At 47.6% G+C, this 25,982-nt stretch overlaps 1 protein-coding gene across 1 annotated transcript in view; it reads right to left on the bottom strand.

Moving 5' to 3' along the window:
* LOC141114265 (protein kinase C alpha type-like) overlaps window positions 1-14,553 on the bottom strand; it is a 230,229-nt gene extending 215,676 nt beyond the window's left edge. The window contains exons 1-2 of the mRNA XM_073607850.1: window positions 14,459-14,553; window positions 12,397-12,452 (exon numbers count right to left, since the gene is read on the bottom strand). Of these exons, the coding sequence (XP_073463951.1) occupies window positions 12,397-12,452; window positions 14,459-14,553 (151 nt within the window). The remainder of the gene's footprint in view (window positions 1-12,396; window positions 12,453-14,458) is intronic.
* Window positions 14,554-25,982: the final 11,429 nt, after the last annotated feature.

Here is a 25,982-nt window from a genome sequence, read left to right as displayed (position 1 = left end):
AGGACAAATCTTTCCCTGCTATTTGGGTTGTAGACCCTTCAAAGGACATTTTTAGGGTTCCAGGTTAGTCCCGACAGAGAGGATAGGCCTGATTTTAATACTCTCTGGACTGGTAAGTCCTCATTTGGGACACAGAATTTGGAGGCTTGGGGAGACTTTGGATGGGAAAGAGCCTCCAAAACCCTGGTGCCCATCCTAAGGCCTGAGGACCACATGTGGCCCTTTGGTATATGATGTGTGGCCCTCAGACCTTAGCAGTCTGTAGTGGGAACACTGATTGGGGCGATAGCATTGATCTCTACCACCCACAAGTAACATCTTCCCAGTTTTGTAGCCAACAATGTATCCTGTCCTCACTCTCTGACCACCAACAATGTATCCTGTCCTCACTCTCTGACCACCAACAATGTATCCCGTCCTCACTCTCTGACCTCCAACAATGTATCCTGTCCTCACTCTCTGACCACCAACAATGTATCCTGTCCTCACTCTCTGACCACCAACAATGTATCCTGTCCTCACTCTCTGACCACCAACAATGTATCCTGTCCTCACTCTCTGACCACCAACAATGTATCCTGTCCTCACTCTCTGACCACCAACAATGTATCCTGTCCTCACTCTCTGACCACCAACAATGTATCCTGTCCTCACTCTCTGACCACTAACAATGTATCCTGTCCTCACTCTCTGACCACCAACAATGTATCCTGTCCTCACTCTCTGACCACCAACAATGTATCTTGTCCTCACTCTCTGACCACCAACAATGTATCCTGTCCTCACTCTCTGACCACCAACAATGTATCCTGTCCTCACTCTCTGACCACCAACAATGTATCCTGTCCTCACTCTCTGACCTCCAACAATGTATCCTGTCCTCACTCTGTGACCACCAACAATGTATCCTGTCCTCACTCTCTGACCGCCAACAATGTATCCTGTCCTCACTCTCTGACCTCCAACAATGTATCCTGTCCTCACTCTCTGACCACCAACAATGTATCCTGTCCTCACTCTCTGACCCTCATTTCCTCTATTAGCTCTGCAGTCTCTGACACTCCTCTCCAGCATTACATATACTGAACATTATGTGCGGCTCTTTGGTGATATCAGGGGCCACATTTGAGGCCCCCTTTAGCTCACAAGTTGACAACCACTGCTCCAAACCCGATTACAGGAACGCAGGTTCTCAGAGGGTTGACCCACCTGCAAGGGAGGCTTTAAAAGCAGCGGGAAGGAGTCAGCAGCTATCTATGTGTTGGAGAAGTCCACGGCTGTGACACATGTGGGCTGTCTGGTGACTGAGGCTCGGTTTACCGAGCTCCTGCAATTTTGTCTTGCACCCAGAAACAGATGGGAACTTAAGACCCAAGTGTAGGACTGAGATACTGGCGGTGAGCCATTTTGTGGTCTTCATTAGAACAGGACTATGGGGCGTTTGGCTTTATTTTACAGAAGAATGCTATCTGTGTTCGCTTCTTTTGAGAGACTAATAAAGGTTATTTATCTCTGACTCTTCATATTACTATTATGCATACAGTGTGTCTGGTGACCCATCCCAATAATCAATGCGCAGATTGGACAATTACCTATTGGCAGGGAATTGCACGGCTGGGAGTCCTCAAGCCGCTCTCCACCAAACGGCACCAAGAACAGGTGCCATCTGTGCCCCATGTTCACACACTCTTCATTATCTGAGGAGGTGGACACTTGAATATCCAGCCCTTGGTTGGGACGTGCCCTGCCTGCGGAGTGCCTCCAACCTCCATCTGCTGAGAATAGCCAATTCCCCCACGGACACCAAAATCCTCATCTCCTGAACTGATAAAAAGGGCAACCAATGTTCCAGCCCTCAGTGAAGCCCCGCCCACACAGGTTGGAGCAGAAGTGGGAGCTTGCACAGCACAGGATCATGTGACACCCGGATGCACTGTGATAAGCCTGCTGAAAATGGCCTCCAGCGGCCGTGCCTCCGATACTACCGGATTATCACAAAGAGTCACGATGACAATGACTGAGGGAGAGCCCTCGTCTGCCGGCTGAATTCACAAAGTAGGGGGAGGAGAAGGGGGTAAATGGCGTGAAAAACGCCGTCCACCCGTCACACCGGTTCAATGAATGCCGCTGATGGTGAGACGGTAAAGCCGTGATGAAGCATTTTCTGTTGTTTTTCCAGGAGAACGCTCTGTTCTTGAAGCAATGTTTCCACTGCATTAGTCACAGAGCTCGCACTTCATTTCACTCCGCAGACTGACTACTTCCATCTGCCCCGTCACACCGCAGACTGACTACCTCCATCTACCCCGTCACACCGCAGACTGACTACCTCCATCTACCCCGTCACACCGCAGACTGACTACTTCCATCTACCTCATCACACCGCAGACTGACTACTTCCATCTGCCCCGTCACACCGCAGACTGACTACCTCCATCTACCCCGTCACACCGCAGACTGACTACTTCCATCTACCCCGTCACACCGCAGACTGACTACTTCCATCTGCCCCGTCACACCGCAGACTGACTACTTCCATCTACCTCATCACACCGCAGACTGACTACTTCCATCTACCCCATCACACCGCAGACTGACTACTTCCATCTACCCCATCACACCGCAGACTGACTACTTCCATCTGCCCCGTCACACCGCAGACTGACTACCTCCATCTGCCCCGTCACACCGCAGACTGACTACCTCCATCTGCCCCGTCACACCGCAGACTGACTACCTCCATCTGCCCCGTCACACCGCAGACTGACTACCTCCATCTACCCCGTCACACCGCAGACTGACTACCTCCATCTACCCCGTCACACCGCAGACTGACTACTTCTACCTGCCCCGTCACACCGCAGACTGACTACCTTCATCTACCCCGTCACACCGCAGACTGACTACCTCCATCTACCCCGTCACACCGCAGACTGACTACTTCCATCTGCCCCGTCACACCGCAGACTGACTACTTCCATCTACCCCGTCACACCGCAGACTGACTACTTCCATCTACCCCGTCACACCGCAGACTGACTACTTCCATCTGCCCCGTCACACCGCAGACTGACTACTTCCATCTACCCCGTCACTCCGCAGACTGACTACTTCCATCTACCCCGTCACACCGCAGACTGACTACTTCCATCTACCCCGTCACACCGCAGACTGACTACTTCCATCTACCCCGTCACACCGCAGACTGACTACTTCCATCTACCCCGTCACACCGCAGACTGACTACCCCCATCTACCCCGTCACACCGCAGACTGACTACCCCCATCTGCCCCGTCACACCGCAGACTGACTACTTCCATCTACCCCGTCACACCGCAGACTGACTACTTCCATCTACCCCGTCACACCGCAGACTGACTACCTCTATCTACCCCGTCACACCGCAGACTGACTACTTCCATCTACCCCGTCACACCGCAGACTGACTACCTCTATCTACCCCGTCACACCGCAGACTGACTACCTCTATCTACCCCGTCACACCGCAGACTGACTACCTCTATCTACCCCGTCACACCGCAGACTGACTACCCCCATCTACCCCGTCACACCGCAGACTGACTACTTCCATCTACCCCGTCACACCGCAGACTGACTACCTCCATCTACCCCGTCACACCGCAGACTGACTACCTTTATCTACCCCGTCACACCGCAGACTGACTACCTTTATCTACCCCGTCACACCGCAGACTGACTACCTCCATCTACCCCGTCACACCGCAGACTGACTACCTTTATCTACCCCGTCACACCGCAGACTGACTACCTTTATCTACCCCGTCACACCGCAGACTGACTACTTCTATCTGCTCCGTCACACTGCAGACTGACTACTTCCATCTACCCCGTCACACCGCAGACTGACTACTTCCATCTACCCCGTCACACCGCAGACTGACTACTTCTATCTGCTCCGTCACACCGCAGACTGACTACTTCCATCTACCCTGTCACACCGCAGACTGACTACCTCCATCTGCCCCGTCACACCGCAGACTGACTACCTCCATCTGCCCCGTCACACCGCAGACCGACTACCTCCATCTGCCCCGTCACACCGCAGACTGACTACTTCCATCTACCCCATCACACCGCAGACTGACTACTTCCATCTACCCCGTCACATCGCAGACTGACTACCCCCATCTACCCCGTCACACCGCAGACTGACTACCTCCATCTACCCCGTCACACCGCAGACTGACTACCCCCATCTGCCCCGTCACACCGCAGACTGACTACTTCCATCTGCCCCATCACACCGCACATCAGTCCATGTGCTGATGAAAAGCCTGATGACAGGAGGAGAGAGCAGAGCGATCGAGAGATAAGCTTATCACTGTGCTGCATCTCCTTTCACAGACCAATCTGGCTCGATTCACAAAGCTGAGGTGCAAATTACATCCGTTTTTTAATGTGCGATTGCAGTGCGAATTCACAGTGCGATTTGTGTGTGTCAAGTGCGATTCTAATGCAAATTTGATGTTTGAAGTTAAGTCTATGGCGCTTAATTTGCACTGCACCAGATCAAACTCACACACGACCCTTTTTTTTAGCCGCATCAGAATCGCATCGCATCAATGTGAACGGCCTTCATTGAAAACAGTGTTATTTCAGATGACATGGGAATCTATGCATTCGGGGAGGATCAAAATCGCATCAGAATTCGCATCAGTGTGAACCGGGCTTCAAAGGCTGGGGGCGGGTCCAGGAGGGCCTGGGCTTAGAGGAAGTGTGTTGAATGATGCTGGCCATCAGACTGGGGACATCTAGTGGTGGAAAACAAGTACTACAGGGGGGGGGGGGCGCAAGCTCTGGATTGAAGGTGAATAATTGTAGCAAAAGGTTTTATTTTTTATTTTTATCTTTCGATTTTTGGCTGGGGTTTTGCTTTAAAGAGACAGGCACTATGACATCACTTTAAAGGATGCAAGCTCAGTGGGTGTGGCCTTCATCCTGACTTTGCTACTAAGTCACCAAGCTTTCAATGGTTCCAGGACAGCAATTCTCCAAATAAAGAAGTGAGGAGGATAATGACGGCTGCAGCGCTTGGCCTCTTCAGGTTCCCCTTTAAGGCAGAGGAAGAGAAGACTTCTTTGTCGGGTCTGGCAGGTGCGCCGGGGGCCCGGCTCCTGGGACTCCTTTACAGCGTCACTCTACCACTCCGCCGGGAATCCGGGATGAAGAAGACTCCCGACCGCAAGTGTGAAATGAAGACGTGTGAGATCACCACACTCATGACATGTGGTCACCCCCATCCTGTGTATTACATACCACGGCTTCCCTCAATGCCAGACTTCATTCTTCACCAACCACTAAAGCCACAACCAGCCCCCGTCCCAGCCTGGCCCCCCGCCAGGGGCTCCCAACACGCTGCGACTGACACCAATTATAGACGAGAGAACGTTAAAGAGGGAGAATACGACACCGAGGACTGCAACACCGATATATAAACTGCTCCGGACAACGCGGTGTAGTCACCAACAAGGGACCCGACCATCATATTTCACAACTCATCATCTCACCCTCCCCCCCTCCAAGCAGTCGATACGCGGTGACACTCTGACAACCGGTGACTACAAAACCGCAATACACACGATGGACTGGGAATATGGAGAATCTTATTACCTGAGACACCTTTAGACAGAACTCTATGAAGAGGGATTAAGAGGATTAGATGTTCCATGTCATTAGAAGCTGTAGACCCGGGGAAGGCAACCTGGGGTCTTTCAGCTGTTGTGGAACTACATTTCCCATGAGGCTTTGCAAGGCTGGCAGTTACAATTACTCCCAGAGGCATGATGGGACTTGTAGTTCTGCCACAGCTGGAGGGCCCCGGGTTGCCCACCCCTGCTGTAGAGTATCATTCAATTTTAAGCAGGCGGCTCCTGTCTGGTAGACTTGCAGTGAGATCGGACTGTATAAAACTTTAACACTCATTGGTATCATTATATACACAAAGCTGTATTTATAGCAAACCCCCCACCCCAAAAAAAACAACAACGTAAAAATGAAGATCCCGATAAAATAATAAAACCAGCTTTTCCTGCAATAGTTCCCTTCAACCCAGAGTCTTCCCCTGCAGTCCTTGTTTTCTATCACTAGATGTCCTCGGACTGATGGCCAGCGTCATACAACTGTCAGAGCTGGGCTCAGCCCTTCCTTCTCTGAGCTGGCCGCTCAGCTGTCGGATAATTGCCAGCTCCTATCTCTCCACAGTTACTCAGCTGTTGATGATCCTGCTCGTCAGTCCTGCCTACTTAAGCCGTCCAGCCAAGATGATCTCTGCCTTTGCCTTGGTCAACATCACAGAAACTATCTCCTGCGTTCCTGTTCAAGACTTGCTTTGCTGACATCCCTTCTGGCTCCAGATCCTGCTTGCTGTTCCACTACATTGATCCCTGACTTTTGGCTTGTCTGACTTTCCGTTCTGGTTACTGAACTTTGGCTATGTTTTGACTACGTTTGTTCTTTTTACTTTTATTATTAAACAAGTGTGATTTAACTGTACTTGTCTCGGCCTGATTTCATGGTTTCTGGCAACAACCCAGTTCTTCTGAGCCCAAGTCATCCTGGACCAGCCCCCAACCTGTGACTGGAGAGTGAAAGAAGCAGCAGCACAATAATGAGCTCATATCTCGCCCACTCTGATCTCAACTCCTATTGGCGTGCTTCTTGTCAGCACATGAAAAGACTGGGTCCTTGTGCCGCTTCTTCCTCTCCCAGTCTGAGCTCTCTGTACTATTAGAGGCCGATACCAGGTCACATTCAGATACTCACACTGCTTGTTATTTAAATGATGTATTCACAATTACAGAGCTGTATTAAGCGATGAATAGTTAGAACCCCGTTAGTATTTTTTTGCTTTGTGTCCCCCTTTCCAGTATACAACAGGAAGTGAGGAAATTCAGTTCTTAGTGACAGTTGTCATCAGATCAGGTGACCCCAATGGGGGGGGACTTCCCCCTCACCCTCTTTTCTGATGAGAGCGGTAACATTTCCTATCACTCTGCGATCAGGTCCTGTTATGAACGGCCAGCTATAAGTGGAATCAATAACAATGTATCTCTGTACACACATCTATAAATCACAATGTGGAGGACATAATCTGCGGAGTCGGCACTTTTCACACCATTAATCCACGTCTGCTGGGAATACTTAATAATGGCCGCCAAGAGAAGACGTCCAATCTGCGCCCAAGAACGATCCGTCTTCTCCGGTGTTGGGGCATCATCACTGCCAGAGGTAATAGGACTGAGGACCCCGGGGGGGGGGGGGGGGGGGGGGCACATAACACCCCCTCCCCCCAAAAATCACCGTACAATGGAGAGCCCCCATGTGACACAGGACAATGAGAGGCAATTAGCCAAAACACCTACACCGATCGATCTTTGGACTTTATCCCCCACCAAAGGGGGACTCCAGTGCATTAAATGGTACTTAGGAGCTTAATGTAAATAATATCTGCAGTGAGAACATTGTTTCCTTGTATACATTGTATAATATATAGATAGAAATAAATGGAGGGGGTACAGCACAGAGAACACACACATACAAATACATACACACACACACATACACACAGACATATACACACACACACACAGACATACAAACACACTGCTTTATATCAGCAGGAATGCGGGGGGGGGGGGGGGGGGGGACGCAGTCCCAGCACCTCCAGAAATGACCTCCAGAAATCAATGTATGCACTAGCAAGTGGTGCTGGGGTGTGCTGGAGGGTCTATAGATGCTGCAGGCTGGGGGGGGGTCTATTGTCCTGATGGGAGATCTATTGCTGCGGGGGGGTCTATTCTTGCTGGAGAGGTCTATTGTTGCTGGTGGGGGTCTATTGTTGCTGGTGGGGGATCTATTATTGCTAGAGGGGGGTCTATGTTCCTGGGGGTTCAACTGTTGCGCGAGGAGTCTACTAATGCTGGCTGCTGAAAGATTTACTGTTGTTGGCGGGAAACTGTTGCTGGGTGGGGGTACATTCTTGCTGGGGGATGGTTTCTTGGGGCCTATTGCTGCTGGGGGACTATTGTTGCTGGTGGGGATCAATTGTTTCTGGGGTGTCTAATATTCCTGGGGATTCAGTTGTTGCTGGGAGGGATCTACTGTTGAGGGAGGGGTCTACTCATGCTGGCTGCTTCGACATGTATTGGTGGAAAACTGTTGCTGGGTGGGGGTACACTGTTGCTGGGGGTGTGCTGGAGGGTCTACTGATGTTGCAGGCTGGGGGATCTATTGTCCTGGTGGGATATCTATCGTTGCAGAGGGGGATATATTCTTTGTGGAGAGGTCTATTGTTGCTGGTGGGGGATCTAATGTTCCCGGGGCTTCAAATGGGGGAGAGGTCTACTAATGCAGGGATCTACTGTTGAGGAAGGGGTCTACTAATGCTGGCTGAAGGGAGATTTATTCTTTTTGGCAGGAAACTTGCTGGGTGTGGGTACATAGTTGCTGGGGGATCAATTGTTTTTTTGAGGCCTATTGCTGATGGGGAGTCTAATATTTCTGGGGGTTCAATTGTTGCCGGGAGGGATCTACTGTTGAGAGAAAGGTCTACTAATGCTGGCTGCTTGGAGATTTATTGTTGTCGGAGGGGTCTACGGTTGCCGGAGGGGTCTACGGTTGCCGGAGGGGTCTACTGTTGCCGGAGGGGTCTACTGTTGCCGGAGGGGTCTACTGTTGCCGGAGGGGTCTACTGTTGCCGGAGGGGTCTACTGTTGCCGGAGGGGTCTACTGTTGCCGGAGGGGTCTACTGTTGTCGGAGGGGTCTACTTTTGTCGGAGGGGTCTACTGTTGTCGGAGGGGTCTACTGTTGTCGGAGGGGTCTACTGTTGCCGGAGGGGTCTACTGTTGCCGGAGGGGTCTACTGTTGCCGGAGGTGTCTACTGTTGCCGGAGGGGTCTACTGTTGCCGGAGGGGTCTACTGTTGCCGGAGGGGTCTACTGTTGCCGGAGGGGTCTACTGTTGCCGGAGGGGTCTACTGTTGTCGGAGGGGTCTACTGTTGTCGGAGGGGTCTACTGTTGTCGGAGGAGTCTACTGTTGTCGGAGGAGTCTACTGTTGTCGGAGGAGTCTACTGTTGTCGGAGGAGTCTACTGTTGTCGGAGGAGTCTACTGTTGTCGGAGGAGTCTACTGTTGTCGGAGGAGTCTACTGTTGTCGGAGGAGTCTACTGTTGTCGGAGGAGTCTACTGTTGTCGGAGGAGTCTACTGTTGTCGGAGGGGTCTACTGTTGTCGGAGGGGTCTATTGTTGTTGGGGAGGGGTCTATTGTTGTTGGGGAGGGGTCTGTTGTTGTTGGGGAGGGGTCTATTGTTGGGGGAGTCTATTGTTGGGGGGGGGTCTATTGATGCTGAGGGGGAGGATATAATGATATAATGTTGCTGGGTGGGGGTATATTGTTTCTGGGGATCTATTGTTTCTGTGGGGCAGTTTTCCCCTGTAAATGCTGCAGGGGAGAAGACAGAGTGCTGACAATGGCTGAACTATGGAAGTCTATGGATGACATCACAACTCCTGGAATTCACAGCCGTTGTCCAGCATTCCCTAACAGAGAAGCCGAAGCTGCGGGGTCATGTGACCCGACCGGATTAATAACAGGTAGGTACACAGATCTTTTTTTATTTATACAAGGTAGGTAGGAGGAGGGGGAGGGAATCGTTTTAAGACTAGTTAGTGTTCGGCTTTTCTTCCACTTTAAGTCCCAAATAAGAGACCCTTCAATGAAGAATCATGTGATCTGGTAACATTGTTGCCATGTGCCCCATCCTGGGGGGGACTCTACTGATGGGGTCACTATAGACACGAGATGATGACGGGATCACCTGTCTGGGAACGACCAATCGCTGGGCTGTATCCTCCTGTACACTGCCTCCTGTCTATGGGGGGTGGAGTCACCTGTACCGGGAATAAACACGCACGCTACGCTGGATGGCGGAGGGAGAATTCCCACAATGCACTGCTCCCAGTTCTGCCGAGATCAGAGATTTCCAATAGTGGAGGAAAATGCTCGATCGACGTGTAGAGAAGATGATTTCCCATCGTCAGTGCAGGAAATCGGATGCAGATTATTAATAATGATTATATACCCAGAACACGCCGTCCTCCTCTACGACTTTCCCCGCTGTATTCCCGCCGCTCTCCTCGCCCGTCTCGCAGGTAAATCGCACTATTTTTAGCTGAAGAACGGCTGACAGAAATGTCACATTTTATCGATTTTTACTATCGTGCTGACAGACCGCCATCAGCGATCATCTGAGCGTCGCGGAGCGGGGGGGGTTTCCACACACAGCCGCCATCGCCGCGGCTCCTCGCCATACCGACACATCACCGACTATAGAAAACTTTATATAGATGGAAGGGGAACTTTCCCGGGTCTTACGGAATTTTATTTAAAATATTTTTTTGTTTACATATTTATTTATTTATTTTAACATATTTTTATAAGTTTATAAAACATTTTGTTGATTTTTAGGTTCATTTTTGTATAAAAACCTTATTTTAGAAATAAAGAGATTTAATACGAGAGGAAACCGATGTGATACAAAGTTTACACAAAAAAGTGATATGACATTCGTGCTCAGACCCTCGAAGAAATAATACAGAGCAGCCAGCAAAATATTGTTCAACAGGAACACAGAATACAAAAATATAAGCAGTGCTAGAAATCCATAAATACATAAAAAGTATTCATACCCCATGACATCTCCCACATGTTGTCATGTTACAACCAAAAACGTAAATGTATTTTATTGGGATTTTATGTGATAGACCAACACAAAGTGTCACATAATTGTGAAGTGGAAGGAAAATGATAAATTATACAAATAAATATGTGAAAAGTGTGGGGGGGAGGGGCATTTGTATTCAGCCCCCGTTACTCTGATACCCCTAACTAAAATCTAGTGGAACCAATTGCCTTCAGAAGTCCCCTAATTAGTAAATGGAGTCCACCTGTGTGTCATTTAATCTCAGTATAAATACAGCTGTTCTGTGAAGCCCTCAGAGGTTTGTTAGAGAACCTTAGTAAACAAACAGCATCATGAAGGCCAAGGAACACACCAGACAGGTCAGGGATAAAGTTGTGGAGAAGTATAAAGCAGGGTTAGGTTATAAAAAAATCTCCCAAGCTTTGAACATCTCACGGAGCTCTGTTCAATCCATCATCGGAAAATGGAAAGAGTATGGCACAACTGCAAACCTACCAAGACATGGCCGTCCACCTAAACTGACCGGCCGGGCAAGGAGAGCATTCATCAGAGAAGAGTCAAGAGGTCCATGGTAACTCTGGAGGAGCTGCAGAGATCCACAGCTCAGGTGGGAGAATCTGTCCACAGGACAACTATTAGTCGTGTTCTCCACAAATCTGCCCTTTATGGAAGAGTGACAAGAAGAAAGACATTGGTGAAAGAAAGTCATAAGAAGTCCTGTTTGTAGTTTGTGAGAAGCCATGTGGAGGACACAGCAAACATGTGGAAGAAGGTGATCTGGTCAGAGGAGACCAAAATTCAACTTTATGGCCTAAAAGTAAAACGCTATGTGTGGGGAAAACTAACACTGCACATCACCCTGAACACACCATCCCCACCGTGAAACATGGTGGTGGCATCATCATGTGGTGGGGATGGTTTTCTTCAGCAGGGACAGGGAAGCTGGTCAGAGTTGATGGGAAGATGGATGGAGACAAATACAGGACAATCTTAGAAGAAAACCTGTTAGAGTCTACAAAAGACTTGAGACTGGGGCGGAGGTTCACCTTCCAGCAGGACAACGACCCGAAACATCCAGCCAGAGCTACAATGGAATGGTTTAGATCAAAGGATATTCATGTGTTAGAATGGCCCAGTCACAGTCCAGACCTAAATCACATTGAGAATCTGTGGCAAGACTTGAAAATTGCTGTTCACAGACGCTCTCCATCCAATCTGACAGAGCTTGAGATATTTTACAAAGAAGAATGGGCAGAAATGTCCTCTCTAGATGTGCAAAGCTGGTAGAGACACCCCCAAAAAGACTTGTAGAGAAAGGGGGTTCTACAAAGTATTGACTCCGGGGGGCGCCATACAAATGTCCCCCCCCCCCCCACACTTTTCACATATTTATTTGTATCATTTTCCTTCCACTTCACAATTATGTGACACTTTGTGTTGGTCTATCACATAAAATCCCAATAAAATACATTTACGGTTTTGGTTGTAACATAACAAAATGTGGGAGATGTCAAGGGGTATGAATACTTTTTCAAGGCACTATAAGTGAGTGTGTAATCCAGAGGCTACTGACAGCACATAGTAAAGTTCTGCCCTACGCCACCTGTTGGTGACATGTTGTAAATATGAAAAGCTGTGAACTCAGACTCTGACCTGAACAAAGATGGCGCAGAGAGAAGACGACATTGTCGGGAGAAGTACGGTGATCTCTGTGAGATATAGATAATAAAGAGTTACACTGACACATGACTGCGCATGCTGCTCTTACTAGAATTTATGGTTAACATTATTTGCCGCTCAGATGCAATACAGACAGTTCATATTTCGGGTATAGACTCGGGTCTGTACAGATGAGATCACACGGTGATAATGATGTGTAGAGTGCAGGGCTCGGTGTGATGATTTGTGACGGTCGGCTGGCAGTAGAAGGATCCGATGTCCCGGGAGATGACAGACATCTGATGCCAGGTGAGACCTCCGGGAATTCCCTCCGGTACAAGACGCAGCGACACTCCCGGGAGACGCGGGGTGACAGAGAGTGACGAGACACGCCCGGAGTCCCTCCATACTGATATCTCTATAGTCAGCGGAACCCGGGGAGGGTGTGTGGGGCCCCTTCCCACACCGCGGGGCCCAGTGATGGACAAATAAATCTCCTCAACCTAATAAATCACATCTGATACTTTGTATCTCTTCACCATTTCCATCCATCCTCGTGTCTTCAGAGAGAACGCAATGCACTTCTCTCCAACCTACCAAGTACACGGCCAATGAACACGTCTTCTGATCTGCGGGTCCAGGCACTGAAGATGCTGGATGAGGACGACACCCAGGCAAGGAGCATTTCCACTACAAACTATCAGTAATCATAAACATTTCCTTTAGACATGTGCCGAAATATTCTTTTGTTTGTTGATTTTGGGGTCATTTGTTATGATTGCAATTTGTAAATTCGAAATTTCGGAAATTCAAAGATTCGGAAATTGGAAGATTCGGAAATTGGAAGATTCGGAAATTGGAAGATTCGGAAATTGGAAGATTCGGAAATTCGAGGATTTGGAAATTCAAAATAACTAATAACTAACTAATAATACTATTAAATTATAGGTAGTTTGAATTTCCTTCCAAATTTTGATGTTAGTGAACATAACGAATATGAATTTACCCGAAGTTATGAATTATCCAAAATAACGAATGCCGCATCTAAACAAATGGAATGAATTAATAATAAATAATAATAATAAAGTAAAGTTTTTATCTCTGTTATTTATTATTATTAATTTGCTACGTTCCATTCGTTAAGATGCGGCATTCGTTAATTCGTAACTTTGGGTAAATTCGTATTCGTTACGTCCACTAACAGCCAAATTTAGAAGGAAATTCCAATACCTAGAATTTAATAATTAGTAATAGTCAAATTTTCGGCTTATCAAATTTCGAATTTCCAAATTCACGAATTTATGAATTTTCAAAAAGATTTGTTAAACGATTTTTCGTTAACTCGGATATTTCCAAATTAATAAACTCGTCAAAAAAAAACAAATTTGGAACAAAACGGATTGAATGGGTCTAAGTTTCCTTCACATATATTCTGATTCTTATCCACTTATGACATATCGGTACCTTTATACAGCTTTGGTGAAGCCATTTTCCAGTAAAAAAAAAAAAAAAAAAAAGAAAAAATTACATATATATAGTATTCCATTCAAAAGATAAAAAAAGGAAAATAAAAGCCAGAAGAGGGATGCCTCCACCTCTCACCTGCCTTCTTTTGTGGGGAAGAAATATCATTCTTATGGCTGTACGGATACGTTTCTAGATCGGCGTTTCTGAACTCCAGTCCTCAAGGCGCCCCCAGCAGGTCATATTTTCAGGATTTCCCTCAGATGAAACGGCTGTGGTAATTACTAAGGCAGTGAAACTGATCAAATCACCTGAGCAAAATAACGGAGAGCCTGAAAACATGACCTGTTGGGGCTTCTTGAGGACTGGAGTTGAGAAACACAGGTCTAGGGGATACACCTTTTATGTTTGTAACTACAATTTATTTATGGGGTCTATGAAACACATATGGTTTGTTTTCTTCTCTTGTGTATTTTATGAAGGTTGCCTGAGTTTCTTATTGTGTTGTATTGTTATGGTTACTTTATCAATTAATAAAAACAATTTATACACCAAAAAAAAAAAAAAAAAAAAAACACTTCTGCTGCAATACCCGTCTTCAGTCTGGAGCTGTCTGTCCCCCTGCAGGACTTCTTTTCCGCCACTAGATGTCCTCAGATTTCCAGGTTCAATGACAGCCTGCACCATCCAAATATCTTCCTCTAAGCCCCAGGTGTTATGGACCCGCCCCCAGCCTGTGATTGGATAGTGAAAGGAGAAGCAGTAGAGTGATAAGCTCATCTCTTGGTCACTCTTCACCAGGGGGGTCTCAAACTGGCGGCCCCTCCAGCTGTTTTGCAGAACTTCAAGTCTCATCATTCCTCTGCCTGTGGGAGTCATACTTGTAACTGTCAGCCTTGCAATGCCTCATGGGACTTGTAGTTCTGCAACAGCTGGAGGATCGCCAGTTTGAGACCCCCCCCTGGTGAAGAGTGACCAAGAGATGAGCTTATCACACTGCTGCTTCTCCTTTCACTGTCCAATCACAGGCTGGGGGCGGGTCCATAACACCTGGTCTTTAAAGGAAGATATGTGAATGGTGCAGGTTGTCATTGAACTGAAGCAACCTTCACAATCACAGGCACACGACACAAAAGGTGGATTTAGAGGAGAACTCCGCCCAAACATTAACCAGGCAAAAATGAAGAGCCCTTTAAAAGTTAAAATAACAAAACCAGCTTTTGTTGCAATATTCACCTTCAGTCCAGAGATGTCCCCCTGCAGTACTTCTATTCCACCACTAGATATCCTCACTCTGATGGCCATCATTCAACCCTCTTCCTCTGAGCCCAGGTCATCCTGGGCCCATCCCCAGCCTGTGATTGGACAGTGAAAGAAGGAGCAGTGCAGCCATGAGCTCATATCTTGGTCACTCTGCTCTCCCCCCCTATCAGCTTGTCAGATCTGATTGGCTCTTAATGGCTGCTTCTCCCTCTCTGAGGGCTGAGGCTCTGATGAAGAAGGAATGCCTTCGAAACGCGTCAGCCAGTAGCGGTTCGTATGTATACTCTCCAGGACTCAGAGTCTGCAGACGGACTGCCATATGTCAAAGACCTTTTTAAGTGTGATTGTCTCCTACCTTTGTGAGTAGTTTTCAATATATTTTTTGAATAAATGTACCAAAAGATAATGCACTAGGCTGGTGCGCCCTCTTTTCTTTGTGTCTTTGTTCTCCCTCTCCTAGTCTGAGTTTGGCTGCACAGGGACTGGTAGAGGATAAAAGCAGGAAACGTTTATAATAATCACTCTGCTTCTATGTAATGATGTGTCAGGTTCACTTCACACTACTGAGATCTGATGGCAGGGGTCTCAGAACTGAACTACAACTCCCATCATGCCTGTGAATGTCAGAGTTCATGGGACGTGTAGTTCCCCAACAGCCGGAGGGCCGGAGTTTGAGGATCCCTGAGGAGTGCAACTTTGTTGCGACTTGGTTGAATCTTGGATGTGGTTGGCATAGTCCATGGGGGCGAATCGCATTGCTAATCACACCAAAAGTAGTACAGGACGCTTTCCCAAAATGGTGCCGCACAGAGTCACACTGATGTGATTGTGTGCGACTGAAATCAATGTGTCATGTGATTGTGTGCGACTGAAACCAATGTGTCATGTGATTGTGTGCGACTGAAAACAATGTGTCATGTGATTGTGTGCGACTGAAAACAATGTGTCATGTGATTGTGTGCGACTGAAACCAATGTGTCATGTGATTGTGTGCGACTGAAAACAATGTGTCATGTGATTGTGTGCGACTGAAAACAATGTGTCATGTGATTGTGTGCGACTGAAACCAATGTGTCATGTGATTGTGTGCGACTGAAATCAATGAGTCATGTGATTGTGTGCGACTGAAAACAATGTGTCATGTGATTGTGTGCGACTGAAAACAATGTGTCATGTGATTGTGTGCGACTGAAACCAATGTGTCATGTGATTGTGTGCGACTGAAAACAATGTGTCATGTGATTGTGTGCGACTGAAAACAATGTGTCATGTGATTGTGTGCGACTGAAACCAATGTGTCATGTGATTGTGTGCGACTGAAATCAATGAGTCATGTGATTGTGTGCGACTGAAAACAATGTGTCATGTGATTGTGTGCGACTGAAAACAATGTGTCATGTGATTGTGTGCGACTGAAAACAATGTGTCATGTGATTGTGTGCGACTAAAACCAATGTGTCATGTGATTGTGTGCGACTGAAAACAATGAGTCATGTGATTGTGTGCGACTGAAACCAATGAGTCATGTGATTGTGTGCGACTAAAACCAATGTGTCATGTGATTGTGTGCCACTGAAATCAATGAGTCATGTGATTGTGTGCCACTGAAATCAATGTGTCATGTGATTGTGTGCCACTGAAATCAATGTGTCATGTGATTGTGTGCCACTGAAATCAATGTGTCATGTGATTGTGTGCGACTGAAATCAATGTGTCATGTGATTGTGTGCCACTGAAATCAATGTGTCATGTGATTGTGTGCCACTGAAATCAATGTGTCATGTGATTGTGTGCGACTAAAACCAATGTGTCATGTGATTGTGTGCGACTGAAAACAATGAGTCATGTGATTGTGTGCGACTGAAACCAATGAGTCATGTGATTGTGTGCGACTAAAACCAATGTGTCATGTGATTGTGTGCCACTGAAATCAATGAGTCATGTGATTGTGTGCCACTGAAATCAATGTGTCATGTGATTGTGTGCCACTGAAATCAATGTGTCATGTGATTGTGTGCCACTGAAATCAATGTGTCATGTGATTGTGTGCGACTGAAATCAATGTGTCATGTGATTGTGTGCCACTGAAATCAATGTGTCATGTGATTGTGTGCCACTGAAATCAATGTGTCATGTGATTGTGTGCGACTGAAAACAATGAGTCATGTGATTGTGTGCGACTGAAAACAATGAGTCATGTGATTGTGTGCCACTGAAATCAATGTGTCATGTGATTGTGTGCCACTGAAATCAATGTGTCATGTGATTGTGTGCCACTGAAAACAATGTGTCATGTGATTGTGTGCCACTGAAATCAATGTGTCATGTGATTGTGTGCGACTAAAACCAATGTGTCATGTGATTGTGTGCCACTGAAATCAATGTGTCATGTGATTGTGTGCGACTAAAACCAATGTGTCATGTGATTGTGTGCCACTGAAATCAATGTGTCATGTGATTGTGTGCCACTGAAATCAATGTGTCATGTGATTGTGTGCCACTGAAATCAATGTGTCATGTGATTGTGTGCCACTGAAATCAATGTGTCATGTGATTGTGTGCCACTGAAATCAATGAGTCATGTGATTGTGTGCCACTGAAATCAATGTGTCATGTGATTGTGTGCCACTGAAACCAATGTGTCATGTGATTGTGTGCGACTGAAAACAATGAGTCATGTGATTGTGTGCGACTGAAAACAATGAGCCATGTGATTGTGTGCGACTGAAAACAATGAGCCATGTGATTGTGTGCGACTGAAAACAATGAGCCATGTGATTGTGTGCGACTGAAATCGCAGCGGTGTGAATGGAGCCGTAATGATTGCCGAGCCGCATTACTTTATATCTTTTCTATCTAGGAGCTCCAGGATCAATACACCGAAATCGCTCCCCATGGCGTCCTCCAAACTTTATTTTTTTATAAATATTCCTTCTAGACGTGTCCAGTGTCACAATGAATGGCTCCAGTAAGTGCTACAATGTCCCAGTGCTCCCAGTCCACCCCTGATATCACTGGGATGGTACCGGACAGGCAGCGCTCTGTACAAACCACAAGGTGGAGCCGCCGAGCCGACATGACCGGTCCACTTTCAGGCCATTCCGATAAGTGGGAGAGTTAAATATCTGATCCATTTATTTCCCAGGAAAGAGCCTTTCCCCCTCCGGATTATCGCATGGCGGGGAAATGATCTCACTGCAATCAAATTAGTCCTAATGCTAAAAGCAGCAAACGGCACCGAGCCGGCCGGAGGAAGATCTCCGCCATGACCAGATCACCGCCAGGAATCCTCACACAGCTCCAACCTCACACCATAGAGACTAAAGAGGACCCGTCATCAGAGATGTACTTCTTCATGCCGAGTAATGTGTCTGGGTATTTATTCCCGATCAAAGAGATCACATAACCCCCCCATCCCCGACAATGCCTCCATCTGAATTTCTCCCCAGAAGGATGGAACCATATATATATATACACACACACACACACACTATATATATATATATATATATATATATATATATATATATACCCTTTCTAGGGAACACAGCTGAATTTGATGTCCGCTAGTGACGAAACACGTATGGAGGAGCCAATAACGGTGACGTCATCATGTTTTCCCTCTCAGGAGGTGGATGGCCGAATTACACAGGAAGTGAACAGAAGTCTCTGGAGACGTTGCGGTTCCACTTTTAACCAACTAACGCTGTATCGCTTTCAAATAGCTTTTACCTTGTAAGTGCAAATCTATCTTCATTAAATCCATTTTATACAGTATTGTGCTATGGGAGACTTTCTTTTCATGTTTTTTTTGAGTACCATCGGCACCAGCTACAGTTCCAGGCAGCCTTTTAAAAGGTCTCGGGGAGACCCATTCATTCCCTGTGTTTGGTGAGATCACCGATTGGTCATCACGGAGTTCTGGTAAGCAGATTCATTTCTCACCTGTGGGGTGGAGCTGGAAGGATTCTATGAAGGATTTCTTCACGGATCTTTCCACTGCAAACTTTCACTCTTATTTGGATGGGTGTTCATTGTTCAATCCATGGACCTTAATCCCAATGGGACTCTGCTTTAGTTTTCTTTTTCACTTTGTTTTTCTCCAATGGAGTTTTGTTTTAGTTGTTTACATCACTTGTTTAATTAATCACTAAGTTTATCAGCGCTGCATTTACTTTGTATACCTGTTTGAAGTTTTTTGTATTAGACTTTTAAGTGCTACCAGCTGTACATTGTTTAATTCACATTCTCACATATTTTCTAGCGCTACGTTGGCCTTAGGGCCTCCTTTCTCTCTCTCTCTCTATATATATATATATATATATACATATACACACACACACTGTATATACAGTATAGATATAGATATATCTATATATATATACATATACATATCTGCAGTCATTACACTGACACCTTCCAGATGCCGCTGTGTTACTTAAAACCAGAAAAGGGCGACAATCGCGGCACAGCTGAGACTCCGGCTGACTGAACTCCACAAACAGAAGGCTGTGCCGGCGATCAGCGGGGTAATGAGCCAATCAGCGATGAGCACATTTATCAGAGCTCCTCGTTAGCGTTTATTATATTAGCGGGATGAGGGAGCGAGGAGGAGACACGATTGTGAAGAGGACAGTTGTGGCTGCAGGTAAGAGCCGGGAATGAAATAATCACATCAATACATTGTCCGGGGACACACCAGGAAAACAATGTGATTTTTTTTTAAGCCGCTACATTGTAACTTTTCATATCTAATTTAATAATCGGAGAAGAATAAAGAGGTTACATGACATCTATTCCTCCAAAAATCAGGTCATGTGATTTATAGCTGAACTCTGAGCACCAAAACTTCTATTTAAATCTATTCCTCAATAGCTACAAAGGAAATCAATCCACTTCCTGTTCATCAAACAACCTCAGATATTACCGTGTAAAAGTATCAGACATAACCACTGCACTGTACATCGCCTGTGCAGAGAGCGGAGCTGTGGGAGGGGCCCAGCAGACTCCACCCACTACAGACAACTATAGGAGGGGGGCGGAGACAAAACCATTCACCCTACACAAGAAAAGATAGCTGTGGGTGGGGCCCAGCAGACTCCACCCACTACAGAAAACTACAGGAGGGGGCGGAGACAAGACCAGTCCCCCTGCACAAGGAGGGAGAGCAGAGCTGTGGGAGGAGCCCAGAAGGCTCCACCCTCTACAGAAAACTACAGAAGGGGCGGAGACAAGACCAGTCCCCCTGCACAAGGAGAGAGAGCAGAGCTGTGGGAGGGGCCTAGCAGGCTCCACCCTCTACAGAAAACTACAGGAGGGGGGCGGAGACAAGAGCAGTCCCCCTGCACAAGGAAAGAGAGCAGAGCTGTGGGTGGGGCCCAGCAGACTCCACCCACTACAGAAAACTACAGGAGGGGGCGGAAACAAGACCAGTCCCCCTGCACAAGGAGAGAGAGCAGAGCTGTGGGAGGAGCCCAGAAGGCTCCACCCTCTACAGAAAACTACAGAAGGGGCGGAGACAAGACCAGTCCCCCTGCACAAGGAGGGAGAGCAGAGCTGTGGGAGGAGCCCAGAAGGCTCCATCCTCTACAGAAAACTACAGAAGGGGCGGAGACAAGACCAGTCCCCCTGCACAAGGAGAGAGAGCAGAGCTGTGGGAGGGGCCTAGCAGGCTCCACCCTCTACAGAAAACTACAGGAGGGGGGCGGAGACAAGAGCAGTCCCCCTGCACAAGGAGAGAGAGCAGAGCTGTGGGTGGGGCCCAGCAAGCTCCACCCACTAGGCAACTACAGAAGGGGGCGGAGACAAGACTAGTCCCCCTGCACAAGGAAAGGAGAGCTGTGAGAGGGGCCCAGCAGACTCCACCCACTACAGAAAACTACAGGAGAGGGCGGAGACAAGACCAGTCCCCCTGCACAAGGAGAGAGAGCAGAGCTGTGGGTGGGGCCCAGCAGGCTCCACCCACTACAGACAACTACAGGAGGGGGGCGGAGACAAGACCAGTCCCCCTGCACAAGGACAGAGAGCAGCAGTGATTGGTCTTTATTACAGGGATTCTCACTCTGGATTACTGCACAAATCTGGAAGAAATACACAAAGATCACCGAGATTAAAGAAGAAGAAACATCAACATCGGATTATAAAACAGTCACTCTCGGCGAAATCCTGATTTTACCTTTCAGATAGTGAGTGGCTACAACATATATATATATATTTATTATTATTACTTTGTTAATAAACTGCAGAGTCATATGGAAGGTAACTCTTGTGACTCCCCTCGGCTCTCTCCCGCCTCTCATCACTACTTAGCGCGCGGACCGGCACTTTCCCTAATGAGAACGGAAAATGGCTGGAAATGAGCTTTTTTCCATTTTTTGTCTTTTCTTAATGAAACGCTTTCCTGTGCATTACACAGACTAATGGAGGACATGTAGATCGCATGCATTAGCCGGCCCGGTACATCTGGGAGACAATAAAATGAGCTTTTAGGAGATTTTAGGAGTTTAGAGCGCCGAGGGATTTCTGAATCAACAATGAGTGAGATGTAATGCTGGAGAGAGCCGCATCGCCGTCCGGACGCCGCAGTCTCCTCCTACTTCACAGTATTAATAATACAGGGAAAAAAGGTGACCCAGAGTCACCTGACCCACTTCTTATAGGTGGGGGCAGGGCCGGGACAAGGGGTGGGCGGAAGGGACAGCTGCCCTGGGCGCAGCAGAGCAAAGGGAGAGAGAATGGAGACAGCTGTATATGGGAGAGAGCCGGGTCATGTGACAGCTGTATATGGAGAGAGCCGGGTCATGTGACAGCTGTATATGGAGAGAGCCGGGTCATGTGACAGCTGGATATGGAGAGAGCCGGGTCATGTGACAGCTGTATATGGAGAGAGCCGGGTCATGTGACAGCTGTATATGGAGAGAGTCGGGTCATGTGACAGCTGGATATGGAGAGAGTCGGGTCATGTGACAGCTGGATATGGAGAGAGCCGGGTCATGTGACAGCTGTATATGGAGAGAGCCGGGTCATGTGACAGCTGTATATGGAGAGAGCCGGGTCATGTGACAGCTGGATATGGAGAGAGCCGGGTCATGTGACAGCTGTATATGGAGAGAGCCGGGTCATGTGACAGCTGTATATGGAGAGAGCCGGGTCATGTGACAGCTGTATATGGAGAGAGTCGGGTCATGTGACAGCTGTATATGGAGAGAGTCGGGTCATGTGACAGCTGGATATGGGAGAGAGCCGGGTCATGTGACAGCTGGATATGAGAGAGAGCCGGGTCATGTGACAGCTGGATATGAGAGAGAGCCGGGTCATGTGACAGCTGTATATGGAGAGAGCCGGGTCACGTGACAGCTGTATATGGAGAGAGCCGGGTCATGTGACAGCTGTATATGGAGAGAGCCGGGTCATGTGACAGCTGTATATGGAGAGAGCCGGGTCACGTGACAGGTGTATATGGGAGAGAGCCGGGTCATGTGACAGCTGTATATGGAGAGAGCCGGGTCACGTGACAGCTGTATATGGGAGAGAGCCGGGTCATGTGACAGCTGGATATGGAGAGAGCCGGGTCATGTGAAAGCTGTATATGGATAGAGTCGGGTCATGTGACAGCTGTATATGAAGAGAGCCGGGTCATGTGACAGCTGTATATGAAGAGAGCCGGGTCATGTGACAGCTGTATATGGGAGAGAGCCGGGTCATGTGACAGCTGTATATGAAGAGAGCCGGGTCATGTGACAGCTGGATATGGAGAGAGCCGGGTCATGTGACAGATGTATATGGAGAGAGTCGGGTCATGTGACAGCTGGATATGGAGAGAGCCGAGTCATGTGACAGCTGTATATGGGAGAGAGCCGGGTCATGTGACAGCTGTATATGGAGAGAGTCGGGTCATGTGACAGTTGTATATGGGAGAGAGTCGGGTCATGTGACAGCTGTATATGAAGAGAGCCGGGTCATGTGACAGCTGGATATGGAGAGAGTCGGGTCATGTGACAGCTGGATATGGGAGAGAGTCGGGTCATGTGACAGCTGGATATGGGAGAGATCCGGGTCATGTGACAGCTGGATATGGGAGAGATCCGGGTCATGTGACAGCTGGATATGGGAGAGATCCGGGTCATGTGACAGCTGGATATGGGAGAGAGCCGGGTCATGTGACAGCTGGATATGGGAGAGATCCGGGTCATGTGACAGCTGGATATGGGGGAGAGTCGGGTCATGTGACAGCTGGATATGGGAGAGAGCCGGGTCATGTGACAGCTGTATATCCATTAGGTAAAAGGTATTCCGATGTTATTTTTAATTAACCACTTCCCGCCCGCCCTATAGCGGATTGACGTCCGGGAAGTGGTTCTGTTATCCTGACTGGACGTCATATGACGTCCAGCAGGATAACATGCCGCAGCGCGCCCCCGGGGGCGCGCATCGCGGCGATCGGTGGAGCGGTGTGTCAGTCTGACACACCGCTACACTGATCTTGGTAAAAAGCCTCCGGCGGAGGCTCTTTACCACGTGATCAGCCGCGTCCAATCACGGCTGATCGCGCTGTCAATAGGAAGAGCCGTTGATCGGCTCTTCCTCACTCGCGTCTGACAGATGCAAGTAGAGGAGAGCCGACCGGCGGCTCTCCTGGCAGGGGGGGGTCTGCGCTGATTGTTTATCAGCGCAGCCCCCCCTCAGATCACCCCACTGGACTACCAGGGATGCCACTAGGACCACCAGGGAAGGGGCAACGTGGATGGCCAGGTATGTACCCCATGGCCATCCACATGTGCCCAATCTGTGCCAATCAGTGCCCACAAATGGGCACTGATTGGCACTATTATGTCCATGATCTGCCCAGCAATGCCCAGATCTGCCCAGCAATGCTTTTTTCAGTGCCACCTGTCATTGCCCATCTGTGCCAACTGTCATTGCCCATCGGTGCCACCTGTCAGTGCCTGTCAGTGCCCATCTGTGCCCATCAGTGCCCACCTATCAGTGCACATCAGTGCCACACATAAGTACCCATCAGTGCCACCCATATATACCAATCAATGCCACCTACGAGTGCCCATCAGTGACGCCTATGTGTGCCATCGGTGCCACCTATGAGTGCCCATCAGTGCCGCATACCAGTGCCACCTATCAGTGCCCATCAGTGCCACCTATCAGTGCCCATCAGTGCCACCTATCAGTGCCCATCAGTGCCGCCTATCAGTGCCTATCATCAGTGCCCGTTAGTGCCACCTCATCAGTGCCACCTCATTGGTGCCACCTTATCAGGGCCCATCAGTGCTGCCGTATCAGTGCCCATCAGTGCAGCCATATCAGTGCCCATTATTGAAGGAGAAAGCGTACTTATTTACAAAAAAATTTAACAGAAACAAAGAAAAACTTGTTTTTTTTCAAAATTTTCGGTCTTTTTTTATTTGTTGCGCAAAAAATAAAAACCGCAGAGGTGATCAAATACCACCAAAAGAAAGCTTTATTTGTGGGAACAAAATGATAAAAAATTTGTTTGGGTACAGTGTAGCATGACCGCGCGATTGTCATTCAAATTGCAACAGCGCTGAAAGGTGAAAATTGGGCTGGGCGGGAAGATGTCTAAGTGCCTGGTATTGAAGTGGTTAAAATAATTACAGCGCAGTCATTCACATACAGGAATAGAAGGGAGAATGGAAATCACAGTGGGTGTTTAGTATGACTTTAACCCCTTGACATCGACAGTACGCAGATATGCGGCCTCACTGGACTGGGCTTTTATCCCGTGGGGCCGTGCATCTGTCTTTGGGCTGCGCAGCTAGTTCCCAGCACAGAGACCGGAGTCTAAGCGAGAGCCCCGGGTCCCATATTAACCATCAAGCCCCGGAACAACCGGTTCTGGGTCACCTGATTGCCGTGATAGCCTCTGATTGGCTTACAGAGTGATCAGTCACTCTGAAGCCCGCCCGTGTTTTTCTCTCTCTCTGTGAATGGAGAGGAAAGATACATTGTATCTCTCTCTCCCTCTATCCTTGAAGAGAGAAACAAACTGAGTAAAAAATAAAGAAAAAATACCTAGATCAAGGTCAGTGCCAGGATTAGTGATTGGGTCAAGTAAGGGTCAAAGGTCAAGGTCAGTATATTATGGACAGGATTATTTTTATTTTTTTAATTAGTATCAGTGTCAGCGTGTTTTTAGGTAGGATAAAATTTTTAACAAAAAAATAATAATAATTATTATTATTGTTGTTTCTGGGCTGTACTACAGGTATAACCAAACATACACATATATGGTATCCCTGCGACTGTCAGGAGATGGAGAATTTAATTTGGGTTGTTCTTTGGTGGTAGGTTACGGTAGTAGCAAGAAATATACAGCTACATTTAAAAAAATTATTTTTTTTTTATTTTTTTTTACTCTTTTAGGCCAATTTTCCTTTGATAATAAATACAAAATCAGGAGTTTATCTATAACCATTTACCACCAAATGAAAACCCAATTTGTCCTGAAAAAAAAAACACGATATAATCCACCTGGATGCACAAAGTCGTTGTGATAATCTGTACATTTTTACTAACACATGTCAAAGTTGTAAAATTGTGCTTAGGCATTAACATTAGTTTCACCCTGAGGCGGGAAGGGGTTAAGTTCTGCATGAAGTAGGGATTCTCAGCTAGATTCTCTGTTGTCAGAGTCTTCTGTAGACTATGCTATGCAGCCATGTCACCCTGAGCAGATACATTGCTGTGAAGAGCCAACGTCAGTGCAGCTTCTATAACTGGTTTTGTATCATTGTGCATTCTATGCATGCTCTTTGCCATCCTGACCTCGTTTTTCCATCACATAGTCTAGTTTCTACTTGTCTCTGATCATTTGGTTGGTT

This window comes from Aquarana catesbeiana, linkage group LG12, assembly GCF_042186555.1.
Source record: "Aquarana catesbeiana isolate 2022-GZ linkage group LG12, ASM4218655v1, whole genome shotgun sequence".
Lineage (NCBI taxonomy): Eukaryota > Metazoa > Chordata > Amphibia > Anura > Ranidae > Aquarana > Aquarana catesbeiana.
The sequence above is the reverse complement of the archived record's forward strand: the minus strand, read 5'-3'. Positions and strand labels throughout refer to the sequence as shown.